The 23,402-nt window shown below is 34.7% G+C and overlaps 1 protein-coding gene across 1 annotated transcript in view; it reads right to left on the bottom strand.

Annotated features, from left to right (window-relative positions):
- Positions 1-5,048: 5,048 nt before the first annotated feature.
- The window catches only part of LOC114352092 (carbonic anhydrase-related protein 10), a 34,627-nt gene continuing 16,273 nt past the window's right edge, over positions 5,049-23,402 (bottom strand). The window contains exons 3-11 of the mRNA XM_028303552.1: positions 22,212-22,262; positions 16,107-16,243; positions 14,659-14,850; positions 13,074-13,169; positions 12,452-12,518; positions 11,564-11,718; positions 6,040-6,171; positions 5,903-5,951; positions 5,049-5,587 (exon numbers count right to left, since the gene is read on the bottom strand). Coding sequence (XP_028159353.1) covers positions 5,565-5,587; positions 5,903-5,951; positions 6,040-6,171; positions 11,564-11,718; positions 12,452-12,518; positions 13,074-13,169; positions 14,659-14,850; positions 16,107-16,243; positions 22,212-22,262 — 902 coding nt within the window. The 3' untranslated portion in view covers positions 5,049-5,564. The remainder of the gene's footprint in view (positions 5,588-5,902; positions 5,952-6,039; positions 6,172-11,563; positions 11,719-12,451; positions 12,519-13,073; positions 13,170-14,658; positions 14,851-16,106; positions 16,244-22,211; positions 22,263-23,402) is intronic.

The raw sequence follows: 23,402 nt of genomic DNA on the forward strand, positions 1-23,402 counted from the left end.
ATTTTTATTGATAGGAAAAAGAACAGAAATACATTTATGTTAAGATAGCTGATGATTTTAGATACAAAAAAATATACTGTAAAATGACGTAGCTGAACTTGTTTCCCTGTAAAACTGCGGAATTTTGATGCGTTTATTCATGTATGCGATGTTGTTTTTATGACACGTTCGAAAGCGTTTGTGGAATGCATACCTATACTTTTTCACCGTATCTATTAAAATGTATTGCAAAGATATGCCCTTTATTTTCTTGTTTAAGAAAACAACAAACTTAATCACATAACGTGTTAAGTTACGTTGAAAGTTTAACGGAATTGCGTTCCTTTATTAGTGAGAATCTAGAATAATCTCATACAAAAAATCTCTCCAAGTTCGTTTCCAACTTCGCGTGCTGATAGCCACTGTGATAGGTTGAAATAATGGCTAATTTGCAAGCATTCTACGAACAAACGAACAATACTATATTTATAAATCAGATTGTTAACGTACTTTTTATCGTCGAGTTATCCTAGAAACAAAAGAAAATCTGAATTATATTTTTTACAAAACAAAACACTGACTATATTTACTTAAAAAATAAGAATGATTCCCGTCTCGTATTTGCTTACGTCATAAAAGACGTACCTTAAGAACGTTGCCTCAAATCTCTGTCACCCTTTGAATGGGGAGCAAATAGAGTCGCCCCGAAGAGTTCCACACTCGAAGTGAAGCTCACTCGAGCTCTCGTTAAGTGTTTAGCAGACTGTGTAAACACGCCTTTCGCATTTATTGCACACGTCTTGTAGATGAAAACAGTACAGTTACAAAAAGCTAGTTGAGTTCAAAGAAAAAGTTTATTCAAAGGCAATTTGAATTCTCCGAGCATTCAATGTGGTGAAGTATAAGAACACTTTCAAATTAGACGTTTTGAGCCGGACGTTTGTCGTGCGTTTCAGGACCGCACACGGTAAATTGTATGACAACTGCGTCGGAATAAAACTGACAATTACCAATAGTTAGTGTGCGGTCTTGCAAACGCACGCAACAGACGGACGCGGACGTCCTGCTAAAACGTCTAATTTGAAAGAACCGCCACCTGATTTTATATTCTTCATTGTTTAATTAACTAAAATCCACAAACTAATAATTGACACAGACAGTCCTGTTCTAAATTAAACCCAAACCTTAAAAGTTGTTCTCAATCTTATATCTATTAGTAGAAATCTAATAAACCATTAAAGTCATCACAAACCAAATATAAACATACTTTTTGTGTTCCGTAATTGGATACCATAGAAACGATAATATGAAATCAGAAATAACTGTAGCTCTTACAAAGAGAGGCCAAAGAAAGTTGTTTCAAGGAGCGATCATCCTCGAACTCGAGTTCACTTCACTCCAAGTGTAATGTGTAAATACGCCGCCTCATCCACAACGGATTGATTAGATAGATAATATTTTCATTAGGAAGGGAACGGATGAAAAAGTTTGGTAATTAAACGAAAGCTCATAACGAAGTGTGTTACCCATGGATTGTCTCAACTTGAGTGTTATTCGGAGCGTATGGCACTTTGCAACGTCTCATGAAAACACTCATCTTTCTTTGGTAGAAAAACTAATTTTGAACATAATTCATACGTTTTGTTAAGACAAAAACTGAAAAACTCGTAGCGAGATTTGTATCAGCACGTTGGTGTAATACAATATTAAACGGAATGACTGCAAAAGAAAACGCGTCGCTGCTCTGCAAACGGCTTCCGAAGCAAACTGGCGATAAATAAACAGCAACAATCACCATAGCGCTCTTGTAAGAGCTCCAGCCCCATGCAGAATTCCCTGTGTACCGCTAAACGGCGGAACGTAGCAAAAAACGAATAAACAACTTTTCTAACGCTCAACTAGATTTTCTTCTCTCCCCAATGCTCTGGGGATGTCCCGACACGAATAGGTATTACATTTCACGCTTCTGCTTTTCTCTTTACATATTTTACTGGATATCTCTGGATAATTACAAGACGAGCATTACTAGATTGGTCTAGAGAGGATAATAACATGCTAAATACATAGTTTTATTTGTTTAAAGCGGCTTCTGTTTAATTTCATTATATTATTTCATATTGTAGAGATAAAAACGTAATCGACACAAAAAAAATCCACTGCACTCGAACAATTTTATGATAATATTCTCACTGGAACTACAGACATTTTCCTACTTGTCTCATTATTTAAGAATTAATGTACAACATAAACTTCGAAATTTATTTCACGATAGTTAAAACACTAACGGTAAACTCAGAATCCGCGTCGGATTTATTTTATTTTCCGTAATGAACTCAATTTGTGTAAGTCTATTAACGGGGCCGACTCAAACTTTTCCAATAACGTAGAGTCTACTTCCTGTTCGGAAATCAACCGATTTATTTCACGATGTCTTAATCTATAGTTCATCCCTGGAACGTTATAGTGTTTTTCGAGGGTGGTAAATGTTTACACTCATTTTCATGTTGTTTACTAAAGCTCTTTTTGATATACAGGTTTGTTATATTTTTCACTTAATGATTATGTTATTGTGTACCATAATAGATTAGAATTCTAATAAGTATGTAGTAACACAGTGGTTTCTTCAGAACTATTTATTTTTGATGATTGTTGATTGTTTGAAGATTGTTGATGTTCATTGTCACTTTTAAAGTAATATAAATGGTTTTCAAATAAATTTCATAGAAAAATTAGATCAACAAACGTTGGTAAACACCAAAGGTTACCCTAATAAGGTGCTTTGTACATAATAATTAGGTCTGAAATAATTTTAACCAATAGAATTGCGTAAGGTGAATAAAAAAGAAATTTATTTTTCATCTTATTGCGGTATCCAATCTAAAGGTAAGGACACTGTGATGAAACTCGATTAAATTAAGTTACTACGCGAAAAAGAGAGCAATTTCGATTCTCATAGAATTCAAATGAGCTTTTTATTCAAACACGAGAGTGGAAACACTAAAACAGACGGTTTCAGTCCATTGCATAAGATTTAAACGCCAACGCACCTTTATGTCGACTTATCTTCGGAAAAGAATGAGAATTCGGCAATTTCAAAGCTTCATTACCCTATTGTATTGCGATTAGCTACGTATCTCTTTAAATTGAAACCTTTTGTATGCCATTTTATGAAGATTGAAGCCTGTTTTACTGAGGTGAAGCGAGTTTAACTTATTCTCGCTGTCATACCGGGCTGCATGCATAAGCAAAGTTTTAATGATGTGCTTGTTAACCACAACAAATAAGGTACTTGATACAAATAAGGCCTACGTTCTAATAAGGCCTATACATCAGAAAACACAGATAAATAAATCCAACCGGGATAATACTTCAAGGACACGTACTCATATGCCCTACAACCCGGTAGAGTGCAAGAGCGTCCCGATCCACGATCCCAGCACCAATTGGCACGCGTTCTTCTAAGGTCGTGGGTGATTTCATGCTCTCTTATAAAAATCTGGCGATTTCATCTTAAATTTTCGGTAAAATAACGCTGTTTTAGATTAAGCTTTTCTTAGTAATCGTTTCTAAATATTTCTTACTAGCTAATAATTACCTTAATTTGTACTACTGGCTATAGATGCATTATTTGTAANGACTGCTTTTGGTGGTATCATAAAGATTGTGTAGGAGTTCGTAAAGATGATTCAGAAGCCTTTTTATGCCCTGGTTCTAACAAAAATTGAGATCTCATTTTGTTTACAAAAAATCAAGACTAAATGATGTTCCTAAACTGATTTATTTAAAAGGTTTTATGTGTAGGCCTTATTCGAACACGGTGTTTTAATAAGCCCTATACAAAAAAATAATATTGTTTGTTTTTGATATTTTTTTTGATAATTTAAGTAAGGAATCATTACTTTGTTACTATGAATATTTAATTTTATCTATAATTTATGTATTATTCTTAATAAGTGGAATTTAAGTTTTTCTAAAGATATACAGTATATTTATGTTTACTTGGTATGTAAAATTTTGATAACGCAAACAAATCGACGTGTTTAATGTTATAAGACCGCATTTTGTGTAATACAACCTCAATTTTAAGGTCTACAGGCATTTGAATCATATAGGCCTTATTCCGTGTAGGTGATTTAATAAAGCCAAAATTAGTGGTTTCGTAATTTGCTTATTTTGAATAGATTTAGTTAAAAATTGTGTTATTTTTTGTAATATTGCTAAAATTAAAGGATGGAAGAAGTTAATTAACCTTGTTTTTGTTGACTGGCGTTAATATTTATTGAAATATAAGCATTTAAAGTTAGGTAGGCCTTATTTGTATCAAGTACCTTAGTGTTTATAATTGCAACGTGGGCAAAGCAATAATTTGTTGAGTACATTTAGGTGTATGATTTTATTTTAGTATCCTTGTACAATATAAGCTTTGTAAACAGATTTTGAGGTGTATTTTTGCTGTTTTTATAGCTCTCATATTAATTTGTGACTAAGAACAGAAGACAAACTATTTTGTAGAGTCGAATCCCGAGAGTTATTCTTTTATTTTAGGTTGTTCCTTGCAATGTTTAAAAATACCTTCGTAGTTTACATGACCAAAGGATTGAAATAAAAATAAGGTTTATAATTTATTCAAATAATTATTTTAATTCTAATAGATCTTACAAGAAGCCAGGCGATATACATACATATATTTCATGTTAATGAAATATTCTTAATTTTACATTGGTAGCAAGGAATAATTACATACCTAGTCACTATATTCATTATTTAAAGCCATAGACGCCTTAGAGCAGTAGTGTACGATAAGAAGTACAGTCATAAACAAATATCTTTCCTAATCTATGCCGAATAATGATATAATTTGATATGATTTTGGTTTCTAAGATATTATTAGAACAAATCTTACAGTACTCAAAATACGCTTTTTATTTATATGAGTCTTAAGATATGTCTGACATACCAAATAAAGTTAAAAATTGATCATTTTTATTCAATTTGCTATAATTTAATAAACATTTTTATAGAATAAAGTAAAAATAATTGATAACACTTAAAAATAATGAAGGCCCACCTATAACATTAAATGACATAATAATATTTGTAGTATTAATATGGAAACATTTAATTATATGTTTTAAGGATACAAAATACCTTACTCGAGAAACATTGTATATTTATATTTACTTACTCGTAGATTTTAGCTATTTCTACAGGTATATTTTTCTACATTACTTACAAATTATTGACAGCGAGACCGATGTTTTGGTACAATCTATCCGAAAATATGTATGTCCTACCTAGACATAGGCCTTTATAATATCAAATATAACTGTTTCATTAAACTTAACCATCACAATAACTACTTTAAGCATAAATTTCATAGTTTTAGGTAAGTTACAGCAGCAACGGGTCGCATTTGTACTCGTCTAAAAGTACTTTAGTACCGTTAAGCAAGATATAAATAGGACTGTACAAAAGTTATATACAATTGACTTACAGGTTGTTATTCATTTAAAACTATGTCTACATTGAAACTAATAAAATTAGTGTACACGAATGCCTACCGACAGCGAGCCGCCGCTCGCAGTTCAATATTGTGTCCAGCTTTTGGCTGAAAGAGAAATAAAACAATTAATGAACTTACACGATTTTAGAGTAAGACTTTCGTAGTCGACATTCGTAGACAGACAGTAAATATGTATTTAGAATTAATAATGTACTAATTAAGGTACATTATAATTAGGTAAGCAGTTGAAACTTAATTTCACGAAGAGTTGAATCTAAAACATTTGGCGCTAACTGTCAACTTAACTAAAATAATGTCAAGTTAATAACATGATCGCTATAGTCTACTCAAAAGCCCGCTACGACTGTTAATATCGTAACTCATAAAATTCGAGTTCGCAATAAGTTCAAAGAAACATACCTTTGTAATGCATGTCTCGGTGCATGCTCGGGCAAGTCTTCCCGGGGTACTGAAATTTAGATATTAGTGAGTAATGAATTCAGTGGGTTTGACGGCCGATTTTGATCTTTATAGTTGGTTGTTAGGGTAGGTATTACCTTGCTGAGGTCGAAGTCGATGTTGGTCCGCACGGCGCGGTGGTGGAGCGGCTGGGGCGGCCTGAAGTTGTTCCCGAGAGGAGCCTTGGGGTGCCGCGCGTCGCCCTGCATGAGTCGCCGCAGCCCGTGGAGCTGCGCCAAAGAGTTTAAACTTAAGGTGGTCGCACGCTTGCCGGGCCGAACGAATGCAATTTATTTCAGTTTTCTCGTGGAAAATTGCGAGAAAGATTCTAGTTTCTTTAGAAAATATCATTTTTTAGGCGAAATCAAATGCTAAATCAGAATTCAATTAAGATTTAAAAAAAATACCAATGTGAAAACACCCTCTTTATAGAATCGACCGAGCCAGAATCATAACATGACGTGGGGAAAAATAAGCTGAATTGGCTCTATATTTATGAAATACAATAATTCATAACTGCATATAAAAATATTGCAAAACAAACCCGTGCAAGAATTTAAGAAGCTACTCGAAATTTTAGGGATTTTCGTACGTTACAAATTCTTTCGGCAATTCCTCTAATTCGGCATGAATAAGTGTGCGATCACCTTAAGACTAATTTAAAATGTACGCAAAACTTACAACACGTAGCATTTTTATTAAGTTCACAATTTAAATGTTGATCCAGCAGAAACGAAATATCGATACCTCTGGGCTCAAAGGTCGTAAAGGACAAAATACCGAAAATGAGTTTTTTATACAGTTGTACTCAGAATTTAATTCTCTATCGATCTGTATATTTAGTTTGTCGAAATTCTCAAAAAAAGTGCCTTTACGACCCATCATATTTGATAAGCTAAACAGAATTCATCGTGAAAATTGGGATGTAAATACCATTTGATTTTTTAGTACAGTTAGCAGGGTAGTAAAGAACAAGTAAACACAAATTTTTGGGCGTATAATGTACATGTAGTATAATCTATTGTCCTATACAACCCAAATTTTCATACCAAAGTCTAAATAATTTGTCCTTTACGCCCTTAGATTATCTAAACAAATATTTTAAAAATCTACAAAGAGGGGATATTAAAACAACTGAGTAGGTAAATTTTATAGACGTTTCATATTGTATTTAAGTATGTGCGTTTAGAACAAACGAAAGAACTAAAAAATCATCAAAAATATGTAATAAAACTATTTTAGAGTGTAACGATTATGTGATTTGTACATTAAAAAATGATGACATCTATCCACATCGGGTAAAGTAATGAAGCTTTTTATTATTTCTCATATTTGACGAAACTAGGTATTTGTCAGGTAAAAGATAATTAAAAGATGATATAACAAAATGAAAACATGCTATAAAATAACGTATTACCTAATTAAGTTAGGATTGTCATCATACAAATTTGAAAAATGAAAAAGCTAGATGAGAAAAAGGAGTCACCTTACTGTAGTACCATAAGGTGTCATTATTACACGATTGCAGAAGGAGGGTTATGTTTTTCGATTGTATGTATGTTTTGTATGCATAAATCACACAAATGCTACGCTTTACAATTCTTTTTAATGATTTCCTAGTAATTTTGACTAACGTTCGTTTGAGTTTTGACTGTAACAATTATAATAAATAAGTCTAGTTTCTAAAGTTATTTGGATCAGCTAATAAAGTATAACTAGTAGGAAAAATATTTACGCTTAACATGGGAAAATATGTACTATAGTGTCAGTTGAAACTTAATGTACTAAAAAGCGTGAATGCACTTTTTTTCGAAGTTATATTTTTATATTAAAAATAATTGGCTTTTAAAAACTGTATTATGTAAGAGTAAAGTAAGTGGATATACTTTACTGGAATGAAAAACTTCCTACTAGTAATCTTACTTACCTAACATTTCTACTTTTGTACCAAGTACAATGACATAATTTCAAGCTATTATGAATAACAATGTTTAATCTATTAAGAATAATCATAGTTTGGTTTTCGTTTGTCCTTAATAATTCTATCTTATCTGCAGTATCATAAGGTCAACTGGTTGACAGACTGCCCTATAGAATTAAGTCCGCCATTTGTAGTTTTTCGAAACAATAATAATGATTAAATAAATAAATAAAATTAAATTGGTTTCGGCTTTTCGTGTAAAGTAGACATTATTATGAAGTTTTATTAAAAAACGTCATAATATTTATTTTCTAAAATCGCTTTTATTTCGGAAATGGTATCTTCTAGTTCGAAGATATCAAAACTTCTGCTTGCTTAAATAATAGTTTCATAAATTGTGTGCATTAAATTTTGAAACCACGAAAAATCATTTGATTTCATTTAAAATACTATAGTTCATTAAAAATATGTGAAGAAATGGTATATTACATATCAAATACCATAAAACATTAAATATTTAAGCTAAATTATCAATTTGCCCTTGCATAATACCTTACCTGGGTGTTCCGTTACGACCTATGAAAACCTATAAAACTCTGTAAATTGTCCTTTATTACCTTGATTTTGTAGTTTTGTAAAATAAAAATAGACTTACGCCCTGAGTAACTTGCCTAGGACGAATATTTGAGGGGTGTAAAGGTCTTTTTATTGTAATTTTGAGGGCGTAAAGGAAATCTATCTCAGTAAATACTGCCTTAGTCCAGTTTTTCAATACTTCCTCGGAAAATGCTGTGAATTCTAAGCACTTTCTTCTTAGGTCATATTTTAATAGCTCAAAAAACAAAAAAGTTATTGTCGAATAAAAAAATAAAAAAATCGTTTTTTGCTTCTCCTGAAAAGTCGTACTTTGTCCTTTACGACCTTTGAGCCCAGAGGTATCGATATACTTATACGAATGAAACCTTAATTTTACAAATGGAACGAATTATGAGTGTATGTATTATCCATTTCGAGAGATATTGAATCCAATACATTATATTAAATCTCCATTGATACATACAGCACTCAAAGTCTTCAGGTCTGATTTATTATAACCATTACTATAATTAGGTACTTTTACTATCAATTGTGGCTTTCATCATGTTTTACTAGCCCAAGCTGCTACTATGAATTAACTTTCAGGTGTTTGGTATAGTCACATCACATTGTGGTTTGCGGCTGCAGTGCCTAAGTGATCGGTTTCTAGCCTCCACTTTAATTACTGTTACCTTTGTACAGAGGTAACGCCTTCCAGCGAAAATTTCCCTTTTTTACAGTGCCACAATTAAAACGTAGACCCTTGAAATTAAAATAGCGCAATCACAGAGCCGTTTAACTCATGAATGTGCTCCCATTTTTAGTGCGCTGTAAACCTCACAAGAGGCACGGGCGGTATTCCAAGTAAATTGAAATTTTTCCTTTTATATGTTAGTGTTGACTGCTATGGTGAGCGCGCGCGGATTAACGGGCTCCCCTCACGCGATCACTATCCCATTCCCATCGCTGTTTACGCCGTATTAAACAATTTGATTCTGATTATAGACCCCGCCTTAACTTTGATTTTCCCGAGCGAAGCGGTGATTTACTCTTTTTACGGTCATAATAATGCGAAATGTGTTTGCTGTCGTAATACAAAATAACAGGTAATGTCTACAAAATACTGTGTCGTTTGACGGTTCCGCCTTAATTGGAGATTTCTTGCGCTATTACGGAAAGGAGGCAATTCTAAACCAAAATAATACAAAGTATACGAGCTGAATAAAGATAATACGACTTAGACGGTACCACTTTTCGTATAGAGATTGCGTTGGGAGAATGTGCGCCAAGCCACCAAAGTAGTTAACTGTGGACATAACTAACACACGAAAAGATTTCACGTTATTACCCGCGCCAGGTAAAGTTCTAAACTAACCTGACCTGACACAAGCGGGCACATTAGATCGCGTTTCGGCTTCGGGCGACCACATGGCGCTCACTCAAGTCCCCACGAGATTGCAAGCAGTTTCCACTAGCACTTAATTTTCCCACCAACAAACGGAAAACATAAACAATGATTTATAATAACAGCCACACAACGCGCCACTTTCAGTTTACTTTTAACACGTACATAATTCACGGCGGAGTCTTTGTCTAAAGGCGAGGGACGTGAGTTGTTTATTTACGTGAGCACAAATGAAAATGTTATTACGCCGGCCTCGACCACGACTCATAGAATAGCGCGCGCTAGATGCGGCAAGTTCAAGGGCGAAAGAGTCTTGATACTTTTCAAAAGTTTTACAAACATTTTTTCAGGGAAATTTTTGTAATTTAATTTTTCCCGCGGCATACCCGGTTTTCCGACACTAACGAGTTCCGCGAAGGGAGTGGAACCGTGAAAAAGGATAGTCTGATGCACAGATGAAAAAATGCATACCAGTTTGATCTCTAATGCGTTTGTTTTATATATCAAGTGATAATCCTCATGATGCGGCAAAGCAGTTAGGCAAACACGCTATGCAAATAGGGTGAACTTGATACTTGGACGGATGCAACCCGACCGCCCATATTGATTACTCAGCCAACTTGGCGGATTCTTGACTTTGACTGAGAGTTGTACAACAATCCGTCTGCAAATTGCTGTATACATAAGATTTAATCTTTGTACGAACACGCTAACAAGGTTAATTATAGCGTTGTGTTGGTATCACTTTCAGTATGTAGCCGTATTATAGAGCTACATTGTAGGCGTTGTTATAGCAAATTGATCAAAATTCTAAAGGTCTAATCTAAATGAAAGGTGTGCTGAGGGGTATAAATTTCATTTAAGCCAGTAATATCGTATCCTGAGCTCGTATAAGAAATTAATACAAAAATCAATGTAACATATTTTGGAAATATTTTGGAACAATAAAACGTTTATCTAAACTTGATATTTTGATTGTTACTATGCCATGCCAGATTAAAGGTTGGTAAGTTACTACTATGCCAAAATGAAATTCAGATTTTTTTCCAGAACTTTAGACAACCATTGTTTAGTTTGAAGGGAGCGTTTTGAAGTCGGTCCTAATTAGTTTCCTTTATTCTTATCGTTACGTGAACTGAGTCTAAAGTCCCTAGAAGTTTTCGCATTGTATTGAAATAAAAAATTAAAAGTACTGTTGTACAGTCGACAGTACTTTAGTGCTTAGCCAGATTGCAAAATAGCACAGCCATCGCTGTTAAAACAGCTATGTAATCTTGATGTGCGTGGGCGAGGCACATAACTCGCAGAATTGATGGCCATTGGGTCAGAAAAGTTTTTGAGTGGCGAGCAGGAAGTCCGTGCTGCGAGCAAATCTCCCACTCGGTGGACCGACGATTGTAATAAAGGTCGCGGGCAGCACCTGGATGTAGGCATGGGACTATTCTCACCTCTCGTTCCCACCGCTGCAACTCCTGAATGGCCAGGATCTATAGCTTGACCGTCAATAAAAACCCAACTAGTGAAGGTCAAGTTTGTCCCGGTAAAGTTAAACTATCATTGGAACCGAAGGAGGAGGAGGAGTTGGAGGAGTTCGAAGTTACGGTTTGACTTCCCACCATTGGATGTAGGCAGTGCAACCCCGGTAGTTGTGGAAATCCTTTTCCATCTGTGAATGTCATTTTTCTGAAATGCATAAACGAAGCTTGCTGTGCTGTCATACCTGTTGCTTAGTGATATAGATGGGCTTGTTGACGATGACCCACGTGACGGTCTCGAAGCAGGCGGGCGCGGTGGTGGAGCCGTCGTACGTCATATAGTAGTCTGTGTCCGGCAGCAGGCCGCGGACTGACAGCTTATTCACCGGCATCTCGGCTCCTGGACATCAACATCATCATCATCATCATCATCAGGTCATGTAGTCTTCACTGCATGGCCCTTTATGTTATCATCATGAGGTGAGTAAAGAGCCAGCCCACTCTAATGTACCAGACAAATCGAAGATTTGGCCTTATTACTTTTACGTCTATATGAACAGATAATTAGTTAAACAGAAATAAAATTATTTCAAAATAAGCTACAAGTTGCATCAGATAATAAAAAATATAATTATTTGTCTATTATTATAAGTCTGTTAATGTTTCACCGTATGTTTTCCGACCAAAATAAAATAATAATAACAATTATTTTTAAAAAATATATAATTTATTTACACAAAAATTAAATTAATATTTATGAAAAAAAAAAGTACGTTCAATCATTCATTCACTCGTTTTCATTATAACGATCCAAGTATCGGACGGTCAGTCGTTGTCCAACCTCCGCTGCGAACGGACGTCTAAAGTGTTAGTGAAGTGATAGTGTTAAAAAAGCGTTATGCTGCTGGTGCGAGTACAGGTCAGTACAATGTAATTTATTGTAATAAAAATTATAAATTAATAAAACTGCTGAATTGATTTTAATATGCTTACATAAACAACATTATTTTTATTCTTGAACTCCAGATTACGAACCAAAACGCGTGCTAAACTAACTTGGTAATATGTTCAGTATGCTGGCATATCAGATCTAAGCTGAAAATGCCGAAATGCTTAGATAGACGTATTCTTACCTCCGTATTTTATATTCTCTAACTCCTCCGTCAATATCCTCAATTCAGGATTCGATAAATCCCCGAGCTGCAACAACACGTAGGTTAACGTTTTGTCCATTCATTTCTACAAACAAGCATCATTAATTTACAGTACTTAACTAATTAGACTACAGTTAAACAACACAAAACTATTTTCCAACAATTAATCGTGAGGGTGATGCTTTGTTTTAGGTCAACAAAAATGACTTGGCGATATAGTTTACGGCGCTCATTTAGTTCTTAATTTGAACTAATAGCTTTAGCGGGTAATCCAATGGGGCGCAGAAAATTCCAATTTCCTTAATTAACCTGAGTTCGGGCGAAGGCAACTGAAAGGTGCGGCTTGATGCCGTTCTATAACATCAATTACACGAAGTGCACCACCAATTTTTCGAACTTGCAAATCACGGTAATACAAAAAACTTAAAATCTTTCATGGTATGATTACAGATGCTATAATTATTACAATATACACCTGAAATAAATTGTTGCTTTTGCATACTGAAACTAATAAAAATACCAACACTAACTAATAACGAAACTAATAATACGTTTGTAACAAAACTTTTAATATTCCACTCGTGGGACTTTATCAATTTACCTGTAATAGTAGCGATATTGACACGATACCCTGAGCTTTGTGTAGAGCTTCGGAGAAGTTTGAATATAGCTGCGAATTGAAACCGAATATTTGGATCTGTAACAAACAAATTGAGTCATATGTAGGAAAATGAAGTGTGAACGCTTTGTACGGGATAACGTACGAGTGCGTGGAAAAACGCGTGATTTTCGCTTGGAATTTGTCACATAAATAAACAGAGGCGCGCTTGAGTTGTTCGTCGGGATTACATTTGGGATTTGAGCGTCTCGGTCTGGGCTCGGCGAGGCTGTGCGTGCGAAAACAGCTGTTACGCGCTTTACACGCTCACGAACAGCCACTGATAACATTTTGATGGCTGCTCAGACAATTGTTGCTTCGTTTTACGTGTTTTTGCAAGGAGATTGCCTAAAATCAGTTTTGTGGGAATTGTCAATATGAATTGTTGAGTTCAATATTTTATGTAAAATGTAAAGTACTGTAACTTTGTAAAGATAAGCCTATTAGCTAAATGCTGTCCATAGCTGTAATCTTGCAAAGTTTCATCACAATCTGTTTAGTAGTTCTTGCAAGAAGGATTACCAAATATCCATTCATCGATCCACACTTGCCTTTGTTCAAATTGCTAGATGTAATAGTAAATTTTAAGTTACATACTGAGATATACCTATAGATTTCCAATTAGACCAAGTCAGTATTCTGAATATTTCATCAATAAAGTGATTGGTATTTGTATTTACTATTCATGAGTGCGTCTGCAAGCAATTAACAGTACACGTACTGGGTTGTTTACATAGGTACTTGGAATCTATAGCCTTATACTATTAGGACACAGAACAGCTTACCTAATTTGATTCCCAAAGGTAGTACAACAAAACTTTATGAATGATAAATTAATTTGCCGAAATTATGACATAGCAGAGCTTTATTAAATTTGTGGTGCGAAAATTGTAATTTATTATCAATGAAACTGTATCGCTAACAATGCTAATTAGTCTAAACTAGTTTACTAAATATGCTTTAAATAGTATTATTAGCTTTGTCATCATCAAAACACAATTAAAATATATTTGTGTACGATGTTTTTAACCGCGATTCATGGACTGATCGTCATTTGGTGCTAATTAAAATACTCGTGTAACTAAATGAGATATCGATACAAATAGCAACTAATTCTGTGTTACTCTAATCTGAAAAAAAAATCAGGTGAACTACGTAGCTCCTTCTTCATCATTATCATCATTTAAACCATAGGACGTCCACTACTGAATATAGGCCTCCCCCAATGATTTCCACTATGGCCGGTTGGTGGCGGCCTGCATCCTGATGCATGCATGACGTAGTTTCTTTCCTTCTCCAAGTACATATTATGCCTATACAAATTTTTATGGGCTTCTAAATCTATCTTTGACTGGGAAGTGGAATATCGTGACTGACTCAGATTAGTCTCTGCTTTTCAGTAATTTTTTGTCATAAATCTTACGTACAAAATCTATGGGCAATTATTTTGTAACTACGAGTACATAGGTACCTAGTCAGTGTAAGTCATACAAGAGTTATAGTATCATACAAGAGTTATAATACCTACCTCTGCAGGGAAGGAGTATCCATTGATGGCGTGTTCGGATCCGAACTGGTCGTGGAGTCCATAATGTATGTGGATCTCGTGGAACTGGTACTTATAGGACAGCGGGCCCCCGGTGATATTGATGTGGTGCCGCGTTTCATTCTCCACCGTGAAGATCACAGAGTGACCCGTGTTCGTTATCAATCCATTTATCTGTTTAAAAACAGGGACATAAGAATCAAAATTCAATACGTTTCTTTTTAGGAGACTTCAAAAAAGGGGATGGTTCTAAATTCGACTACATATATGATTTTTTTAATTTAATAGATTATTTCCCTAAAACTTCATAATGTAACAAACAAAAAGTGACAGATATTTGTTTTTACTATACAAAAACGCTATATAAAAGCACTTCAGTCCACTGTCATGAAAAGAGCCCTTTAGGATTGCAAACAACCCGTCTCTTTAATGAACTTCAGTAGCAAGCAATGGCTTCATTAAAAATAATTAAAATTACAAAGAACAACACTTCTCGCTGAAATAAAATGAAACACTTACATAATCATAGCGTAAACAGATTGTATAATGATACAAACGTGTATTAATAAACCAAACAATTGTAGTGCTAGTTAATTCAATACTAACTAAGCTGTATGTGCAGTATACTAATTTTGGCTTACAGTGCAGATTGGAATTTGTTAACACTTTCTATTTATAACATTATGTATGTGTAGAAAATAAATTTACAAATTAATAAAGCAAACAGTCATATTTGAAACTAGTAGTCTCTAAAAAATAAAACCTACCTACCTAATAACTATAGAGATAGTATATTCAATACACGACGGCGATTAGCTATGGACACAATAGCTTCGTGAAGGGACATGCTCCGGAAGACGTGGCACGACCTTACCAAATTGGAGCTATGACCTCGAAGGTCACCGGGGCACGGGGAATGTGGATTGTGGACTAATGAATATTGAAAACATTACATAATCGCCGATATTAGAATGAAATTAGTTTTCATTAGACTACTGAAAAAAAGCCTTTTAAAGTTTGATGTCAAAAAAGTCTTCCTTCTCGGGCTTAGAAAGCTCACAGCTATCTATTTAGGTATTATATCAAAGTAAAACAAGCCTATAAATGGGGCATTTATAGGCTTAGACATAGGCCTTTTTTGCCCAGTTGTTTTCGTCATTATCAGAAATTAATGCCTATGGAAGGTAGCCGACTATTTGATGATAACGGTTTCTAAATCGTCATGCTTATCTCTATCATGCCCTGGATGGATCAGTAGAGGGATGCTTTACTAAACTTTTAGTTTGTTGTTATCAAATTGTGAGCTTCAAATCAAAATATAACTACTTATTAAAAGACATCTACTTTTAAGATACTTTTAAGTTATCGCTAAATTCGCTTTGCTTCTTTTAGCATTTTTGTTATATTAAATAAATATTAAAATACCTTACCCTATGTTTATCTATGTGTAAAAATCGCAAGTTGGGATCGAAGAGCAGCTTGTCGGGCTCCAAGTTGACTGGCGACTGCCGCCGGCCTTTGTTGCACAGCGACCATTCCGGGTTGATCAGGCCCCAGAAGGCTGGACCTGCACAAATAGGTACACATGTATTTACTGCGGTACATCAAGGTAAACACTAAGGCTGAGTTGCACCACCTAACTTTGACGGTAACTATAACGATAACCGGTGCTTTTTGTATGGAGTTTGACAGATTTTTGGCGTTTGTCAAAGTTCAAGTAAGATGGTGCAACATCTAATACAAGTTTAGGTCGCGAAACGAGAGTTTAGGCCATCAACACAAGCAAATATTTTTATTCATGATGCGCTGACGTCTTGCATAGTTGGGCTGACAAGGGCTTTCTGTTTCGTTTGCAGACATTTAGCAAGAGCAAGGTAGCCTCTAATATAATTCGATATTTTGAACTGTGGTGGTTTAAATTACGCTATCAAGTTAACACCTTTGCTGCGGCAGTAACTTTCTAATACTTTCCATTCCTTCGGTACAAGGTCAATAAACCTGGTATTAAAACTTACATTGTGGCGGCACAAGGCTTAAAGACCTTGTAATATTTAAGATATATTAATTTTATTTTTGGCTTCATGTTAATAGATATTGTGTTTTTTTTCTTTGAATATTAATAATAATGCATTTATTGACATACACCTGAAGGCGTTCGTGAATAACTTGTTTAGTATATAAATTATAGCTATATTCAAAATACAAGGCTTATGCACCCTGTGCCGCACTGAAGTAGGAAAGTCTGGTGAGTATTCTAGGGATGTGAAATACAAATATCGATAGTTTTAATTAAGTTTTAATAAAAATTTAAAAAAGTTACAAACAAAGATGTTTTAATAATTTAGTCTAAATATTTTACAAATAAGACATACGTGCATAAATACTTAAATAAGCTATATTTAAACAAAACATATTATTTAATAACATTTAGTTACAACTTCAAATGTTTGTCACGAAAAACTATTTAAATTAGCAATAAATCGTGTAGAAAATTAAATTATAATCAATTTGCAGTTTTGATTTTGTTTGTTTCTCTTGACGCCATGTCGACATGTGCGTTTCTTACGAATGCGAGGCAACACTGGCTGCACGAAGCTAGCGTGGGGTGCGGTACCAGGTGCGCAGGGTACAAGGTGCTTCGACCTGGTTTCGCATTGTGAAGACATTTTATTACTTCCGTGCGGTACCAGGTCTAAAAACCTGGTATTAAGGTAGGTACATCATTGGATTCTATTTTAAGAATACATCATAGATATATATTCATCACTTTCCTACACCGGACCCAATTGAAGTTATGCCTTTCGCACGACAAGGAAGACTATAATTTTCTTAGCCGCACGGTAAGCGAGACGTACACAAGGTCTATAGACCTGGTTTCGCACTCAACGTGTTAACTGTTCTTATTCGCAGTCTCTTGGCATTATCCCAATTTTTGACAAAGCTTAATATAATATTCTTATTTTGAAGTTACTTCTTGTTCATCCATCTTTACCAACTGCAAACTAATCTACCATCGAAACACCTAGGTCTTAGGCTGTAATATACCACAGCACATTTCGATTGTAATGAATAATTTAAAGCCATAACTAGCGTCTGCCCGAGGCTTACAGCGCTGAATTTGATCTGTCATTCGGCCGCAGAATGACTTTATCGCGCCGCCCTGGGACACGTAATAATCCGAATGAGAAGTGTACTTATGTCTTCTCATCTTAGCTTCAAGATGTTATTGGTTGGGGCGGACACATTCATTAGTACTTAGTACGTATACCTCCTACATATCTATAATATTGTTTTCATAGACTCGTACAGGGGTAGAGATGTCCCTTGTTGGATAAAAGTTATACAAATAAACCGTGTTTTTAGATCGATGATCTCGATTTACGTGCGGATTAAGTGTTTCTTGTTTTTGGCCTAAGTAGTAAGTCTCGTAGCCTAAGCAATGCACCTTATTAAAAAAAATGCTAATTAATTGCTGCAACCACAAGAAAATCCCAGAAGATCAGAACCATAAAGTCTTTGTCTAGGAAATCTCTACATATTGATCAAAGAAGAAAGCAGTAAATAGACAAAACATCCCTTTATGTTCGAACATTAATATTGGTACCTAATTCACCACCGTAAAATCAATACAAAACAAAAAACAAATCCAACATTCCAGCCTAATGAACTTACACTTATTAACTTGATAGTTAAAACCACCGCGCGTTAATTACGAGCGGCCATCGTTCATCCATCAGTCGCCTTTCATACTTCATTATTTTCATTTCTACCCAATGAATACATTATATAAAACAAATAATAATAAATCGTACATTTTCAAATGCCATCCCGAACAGCAGTATTAATTTGTACTAACTTAAAACATGAAAGTTTCGCCGGCCATCGTGTAACAGTGGGCTCTACGTGAAGTGACGTAAGTGCAAAAAGGCTTTTTTCTATTAGCCTCTATTAAGGACCTCTATAACTATAACTCTATTTAGGTGAAAAGTTATTTGAAAATCAATATAGTACCATTGGTGTTGATGAAATCCTCACTTTTTCATTGTTTTCTATTTACTCGTATTCCATAGTATTGATCAAATGATGTGGTGTTTGTAAAATAATATCCGCCCAAAATTGGCCATTTTGCACTTACACTGTTTTGCGCAGACTGTCAATACACAGGATTATGCTGTGAACGCTGCTCATGTTCATTATATCAGATGGAACAGAATATGAACATGTTTATAGTTCTGACAATAACCTTATTTCAGCTTATTTGGTTAACATTCCACATTGTTAATTACGCGATTTTACAGTTAAGGTACTAATTAAGCGGTGTAAAATAATATAACTTTGCTTTTTAATATTTTTTGTTTTGGCAGTGCCTGTTTAAGCAACACACTCTACTCGTACGAATACAAGAGATATTGCTACCTAAATTAATGCGTTTTGTTCTTAAAATCCACGTAAAAGTACGACCTGAATCATGTATTGGCCGTTTTCGTTACCGGCGACGGGGCAAGTTTGCCCGCAACGTTCGTTCGAGGTATTTCAATATAGGGCCGCGCGAAAGTAGCCAAAGTGCTTCATGGTTTTATTATTTATGACCTTGAAAATTGCATGAGTAAGCCGGCGCAGCGGTTGCGGTCACGCCCACTTTATGGCCACGCGTTAAGCGAACTTACCATTACCATTATTGCAAAGCGCTTTTTTTGCTTTTGGCACTACTTTAGGAGGGAATTAGGTGAAATTGTCTCTTCTTTTGTTTTATACGCAAAAGTAGAAATAAGTAGCGGCTTAAACGAGTTCCTTTAAACTCTTTGTTGAGTAGATTTATTATGGTGCTCTACAGTTTGTAGAAAACAGCGGAACTATTAGCATACATTTCTAAAAACTTACAGCTGCTCGGGATTAGGTTTAAGGTGAAATTTAAATGTTTTGCGCGTTGTATTGTACTTCTACGAACTCGCAATACCATTACACATTATTTTTATCAAACAAAGAAATGAACATCAACTTAGACACTAGCTTTTTCTTGCGGTTAAGCCCTCGTATATTTAAACAAATGGTAGCTCTTGTGCTAATCAGATCTTAAATTAGTGCTTATAAATACAAAATTTCTCATTATAAATATCCAAAAAGATCCATCCAGTAGTTGACGTCAAGAATAACAAATTTTCATCCGTCTTCCTTAACTTTCGTGTTCATTACATTAAAAATGTTACTTTGATGTAACCTACTCTACTTTTAAGGCAATGACATCTTTTTTAGACTAATTAGTAATTATTAAAATTGAAAAAATATTTTATGAATTAAAGATTCGTTTGTAATAAGTAGGGGGAGGCTGAGGAGAGTTGTAACAGAAGTGAATTATCACAAAACCGATTTCTCTGCGCCTGTGACAGTTAGCGAGCTGACAGTTTTACGCAAACTGTGGAGTGTCAAAAGAACAACGAATTTGCGATGTTGCTGGCTCCATAAATAGCGTAATGTTTAGAAATTTTTTCTTTATTACAACCTACCTCTGTTACTAACGCCCGTATTCACAAACGTTACTATGAGGTCTTACAGTGCGCGTGGACCCACCGGGTGACACATGAACAAATCACAAAGCTTCACTTAAACAAGCATCGTTAGTGAGTACGGGCGTAACTCTCCTCGGACTCCCCTAGGTATGTCCTAAAAATGCTTCAACGATTCGACTTGTCGCATAACGTGAGCCCTAATGAGATCACTAATGCCCGTGAATATTTCAGCGAACGCGACCGCACGCAAGCGCACGTCACTCGCCAGAACTCTGCGCTACACGTGATTGGACAAGGTAAGTTTTCTTTTTCTTTGATTTTATATAGTTTTAGTGAGTTTTCTTGTGTTTGTTTATTTTAGTAAAACTTCCGAGAAAAGTTAACTCACTAGTTTATTTAAGTAGTATCTAAACCTATGTATCGCTCACTCTCTAAAAGGTTAGGTATGTTTATTTATTTATTTATTTGTTAAGTGGGTTGCAGTCTACGATGGTACATAATATCTGCCCTGTAAGTGCCTATTCACTCTCGCCTTGAAATTCATAAATAAATAAAGGTTATTATCACACCTGTGATTATAATTATTTTAATTATTTTATCTGGCAGTATGACTATATACGACGCGCTTGTTAAAATAATGTGATATGAAGTCAAATTTCTACCTGCGCTTGCAAATTATTCGTAAAGTGCTCATAGATTTAAAACTTTTTTGATACCTCTAACTTTTACGTTTCGGTTTTTTCAGTCTAGTGAACATTCAGCATTTCAAAGTTTCCTAACATATCGGGCAATAAACATTATGTATGATCGAACACAGGTGAAATAGTTCAAAGTCGAAGTAAATTATGTGAAAGTGAAACCTCAGTCAGCACCAACTAGGGATATTAGAAAAAATATACACCTGAATAACTTTCATCTTTACTTTGACTTACTTTGACCTTTACTGAATCGGTTATCTAGACAATTCAAAAATCTAGTAAGTTTAATAATACGTCTGATTGCAAAACCTACTGCTTTTCAGTAATATTTTTATCGTTTCTCACGAAAATAGTTCACATAACCGTTGTAACTATTTATATAAAAATATTACACAAAAAAACCTCAAGAATTCAAGAAAAGATATGTATAAGTAAGCCGGATGACACGATAACGCAACTCAAATTTGCTAGTAAAGGTAATACGATGCATGATAAATCGCCCGTATAAATTCCACGTCACGTAAAACTGGCAAAATGTTATCGGCCAGAGAAATTGATACGCTCACAAACGAATGTTCTGCGGCCCGCCACATTGATGCAATGAATTTTTATTCACATTCTTATAAACGTTTATACAGGGCGTCCCTATAATGGCACAACAGTGTATTTGAGATTTACTACCAAACTTTCAGAAAATCATAACATGTTTCAATTGAAAGTTGTATTAAATAGGAGATGTGTGATTTAATTATATGATTTATTTATCAGTTAGGTACACTCTAAAATATGAATAATCTTGCCTGTTCTTATTTATAACCAGTATTAGTAGCAAATGAAATGAGACTCGGATAATCTGTATCCTAAACTACCTTCTACCAGACCCATGTTAGTTTATCTGAAAGGTCAATAGCTAAGCTATTTTCAGATTCAGCCTGTGACGCCGCGACGACGTGCCATTTTTTGGGACAGCCTGTTATATTAATGTCACTAAAATATATAAATACCGTCTCTGTCAATATGACGGGCAAATAACATGGGCCTTTGAACATGAAAATTCTCATTACAGTTATTAACACTGGGATTTTATAATTTCGGTTTAATAATTTGGTGTAGGTAATTATTGCTTGATTGCTTTCACATTTGGTAGCAATACCGACCTAATGAGGGCAGGTAATCTTGATCTGACAATCACTTAGCCCATCTAAGACCACGTATTACACAGTCAGCTGGGTCAACCACAAATTGGTGCTGAGTTGAGCAATTACGTTCAAACTGCATTATTGCAGCCATACATAAGCTGCATAGAGAGCAGTGGCTGTATAGCGCTCACCTGAAATCCCGTCGTAGGTCCACCATTCCTCCCAGCTGACGCCACTCACGGCTGCAATCAAACCAAATCTAATTAAGTCTGCACAATTCTCATTATGAACATTAGCACTCGTCACTTTTACTCGTGGCCACGTATTAATTTTGGGTAAAAGATAATGAAACATGGGAATGTATTTGGAAATGAAGTTACGTAAAAATTTACAATGCTATACAGATTGTAGGAATACCTACATTTTCTGCAGTGAAGCTTATCGTGTTTCACATAAAGACAAACAGTTAAGTAAATGAAGCAGGTTATGCCAGTAACTTTCGAAATGAGTGTTAAGTAAACGAACATAATTATTATGAGAAATATGAAGTTTACGTATTCGTTTTGTATAAGTATTTTGTACAGCTTTAAACATTTCGAAGTCGAAGTAAGTACCTATTTAATTCCCTTAAAGCAAAGATACTAATTGTTCAGTCTGAAAGATTTTCGCCATCTATGTAGTAAGATTTTGTGCCAGTATTGTTTTCCAGCACAAAGACTTATTTTTACTTTTAAAATAATACTCGAATCAAACGATCAATCGAAGTGCCATTTATTGTTCTTGACTTCAGTTTTATCTTTTTACATTTGCCAACTCAATGAAAATGAAATCAATGGGCCAATGAGTCGGAAGATCGCTATTCTTTAGAAACAAAACGTTCCTTGAAAAGAGCTCCGACAACGTCACTTTTCAGCAAGAAATTTACTGGACAAACGGTAAATATAGCTTTCAGAAAGCAATTCATATTTCTCAAGGATACCTACTAATGATTTCCGAAGTAAAATTTGTTCATCGTTAAGATTAATTGACTAGAGCGAGATATAAAATGATGCGTAACAAATTACCGATACTATTGATACGTTATTTAGGTTTCGAATAATAAGGCCTAAAAAGTAAAAACAAAAGTAAAAATTGTAAAACAGTAACATAGACTATTAAATTGTTATGCCTGATTTCAATAAAAATTTTATCGCACAAATTGACTTAAACACTCAACCAAACACTTTATTAAATTGCTGACTATTCGTGGCTATAAATTGTTAATTATACTGTAACTAATTGCCTCATGAGTAATTGTTACAAAACACGATACGTTATTCGTCAAACTAATTTGCATATAGCGTTCGTTGAACAAACAATTTAAAAAATAAGCCATGTAATGA

The sequence above is a fragment of the Ostrinia furnacalis genome, unplaced genomic scaffold (genome assembly GCF_004193835.3).
Source record: "Ostrinia furnacalis isolate ACB-3 unplaced genomic scaffold, ASM419383v2 OfSCF1246, whole genome shotgun sequence".
In the NCBI taxonomy this organism is placed as follows: Eukaryota; Metazoa; Arthropoda; class Insecta; order Lepidoptera; family Crambidae; genus Ostrinia; species Ostrinia furnacalis.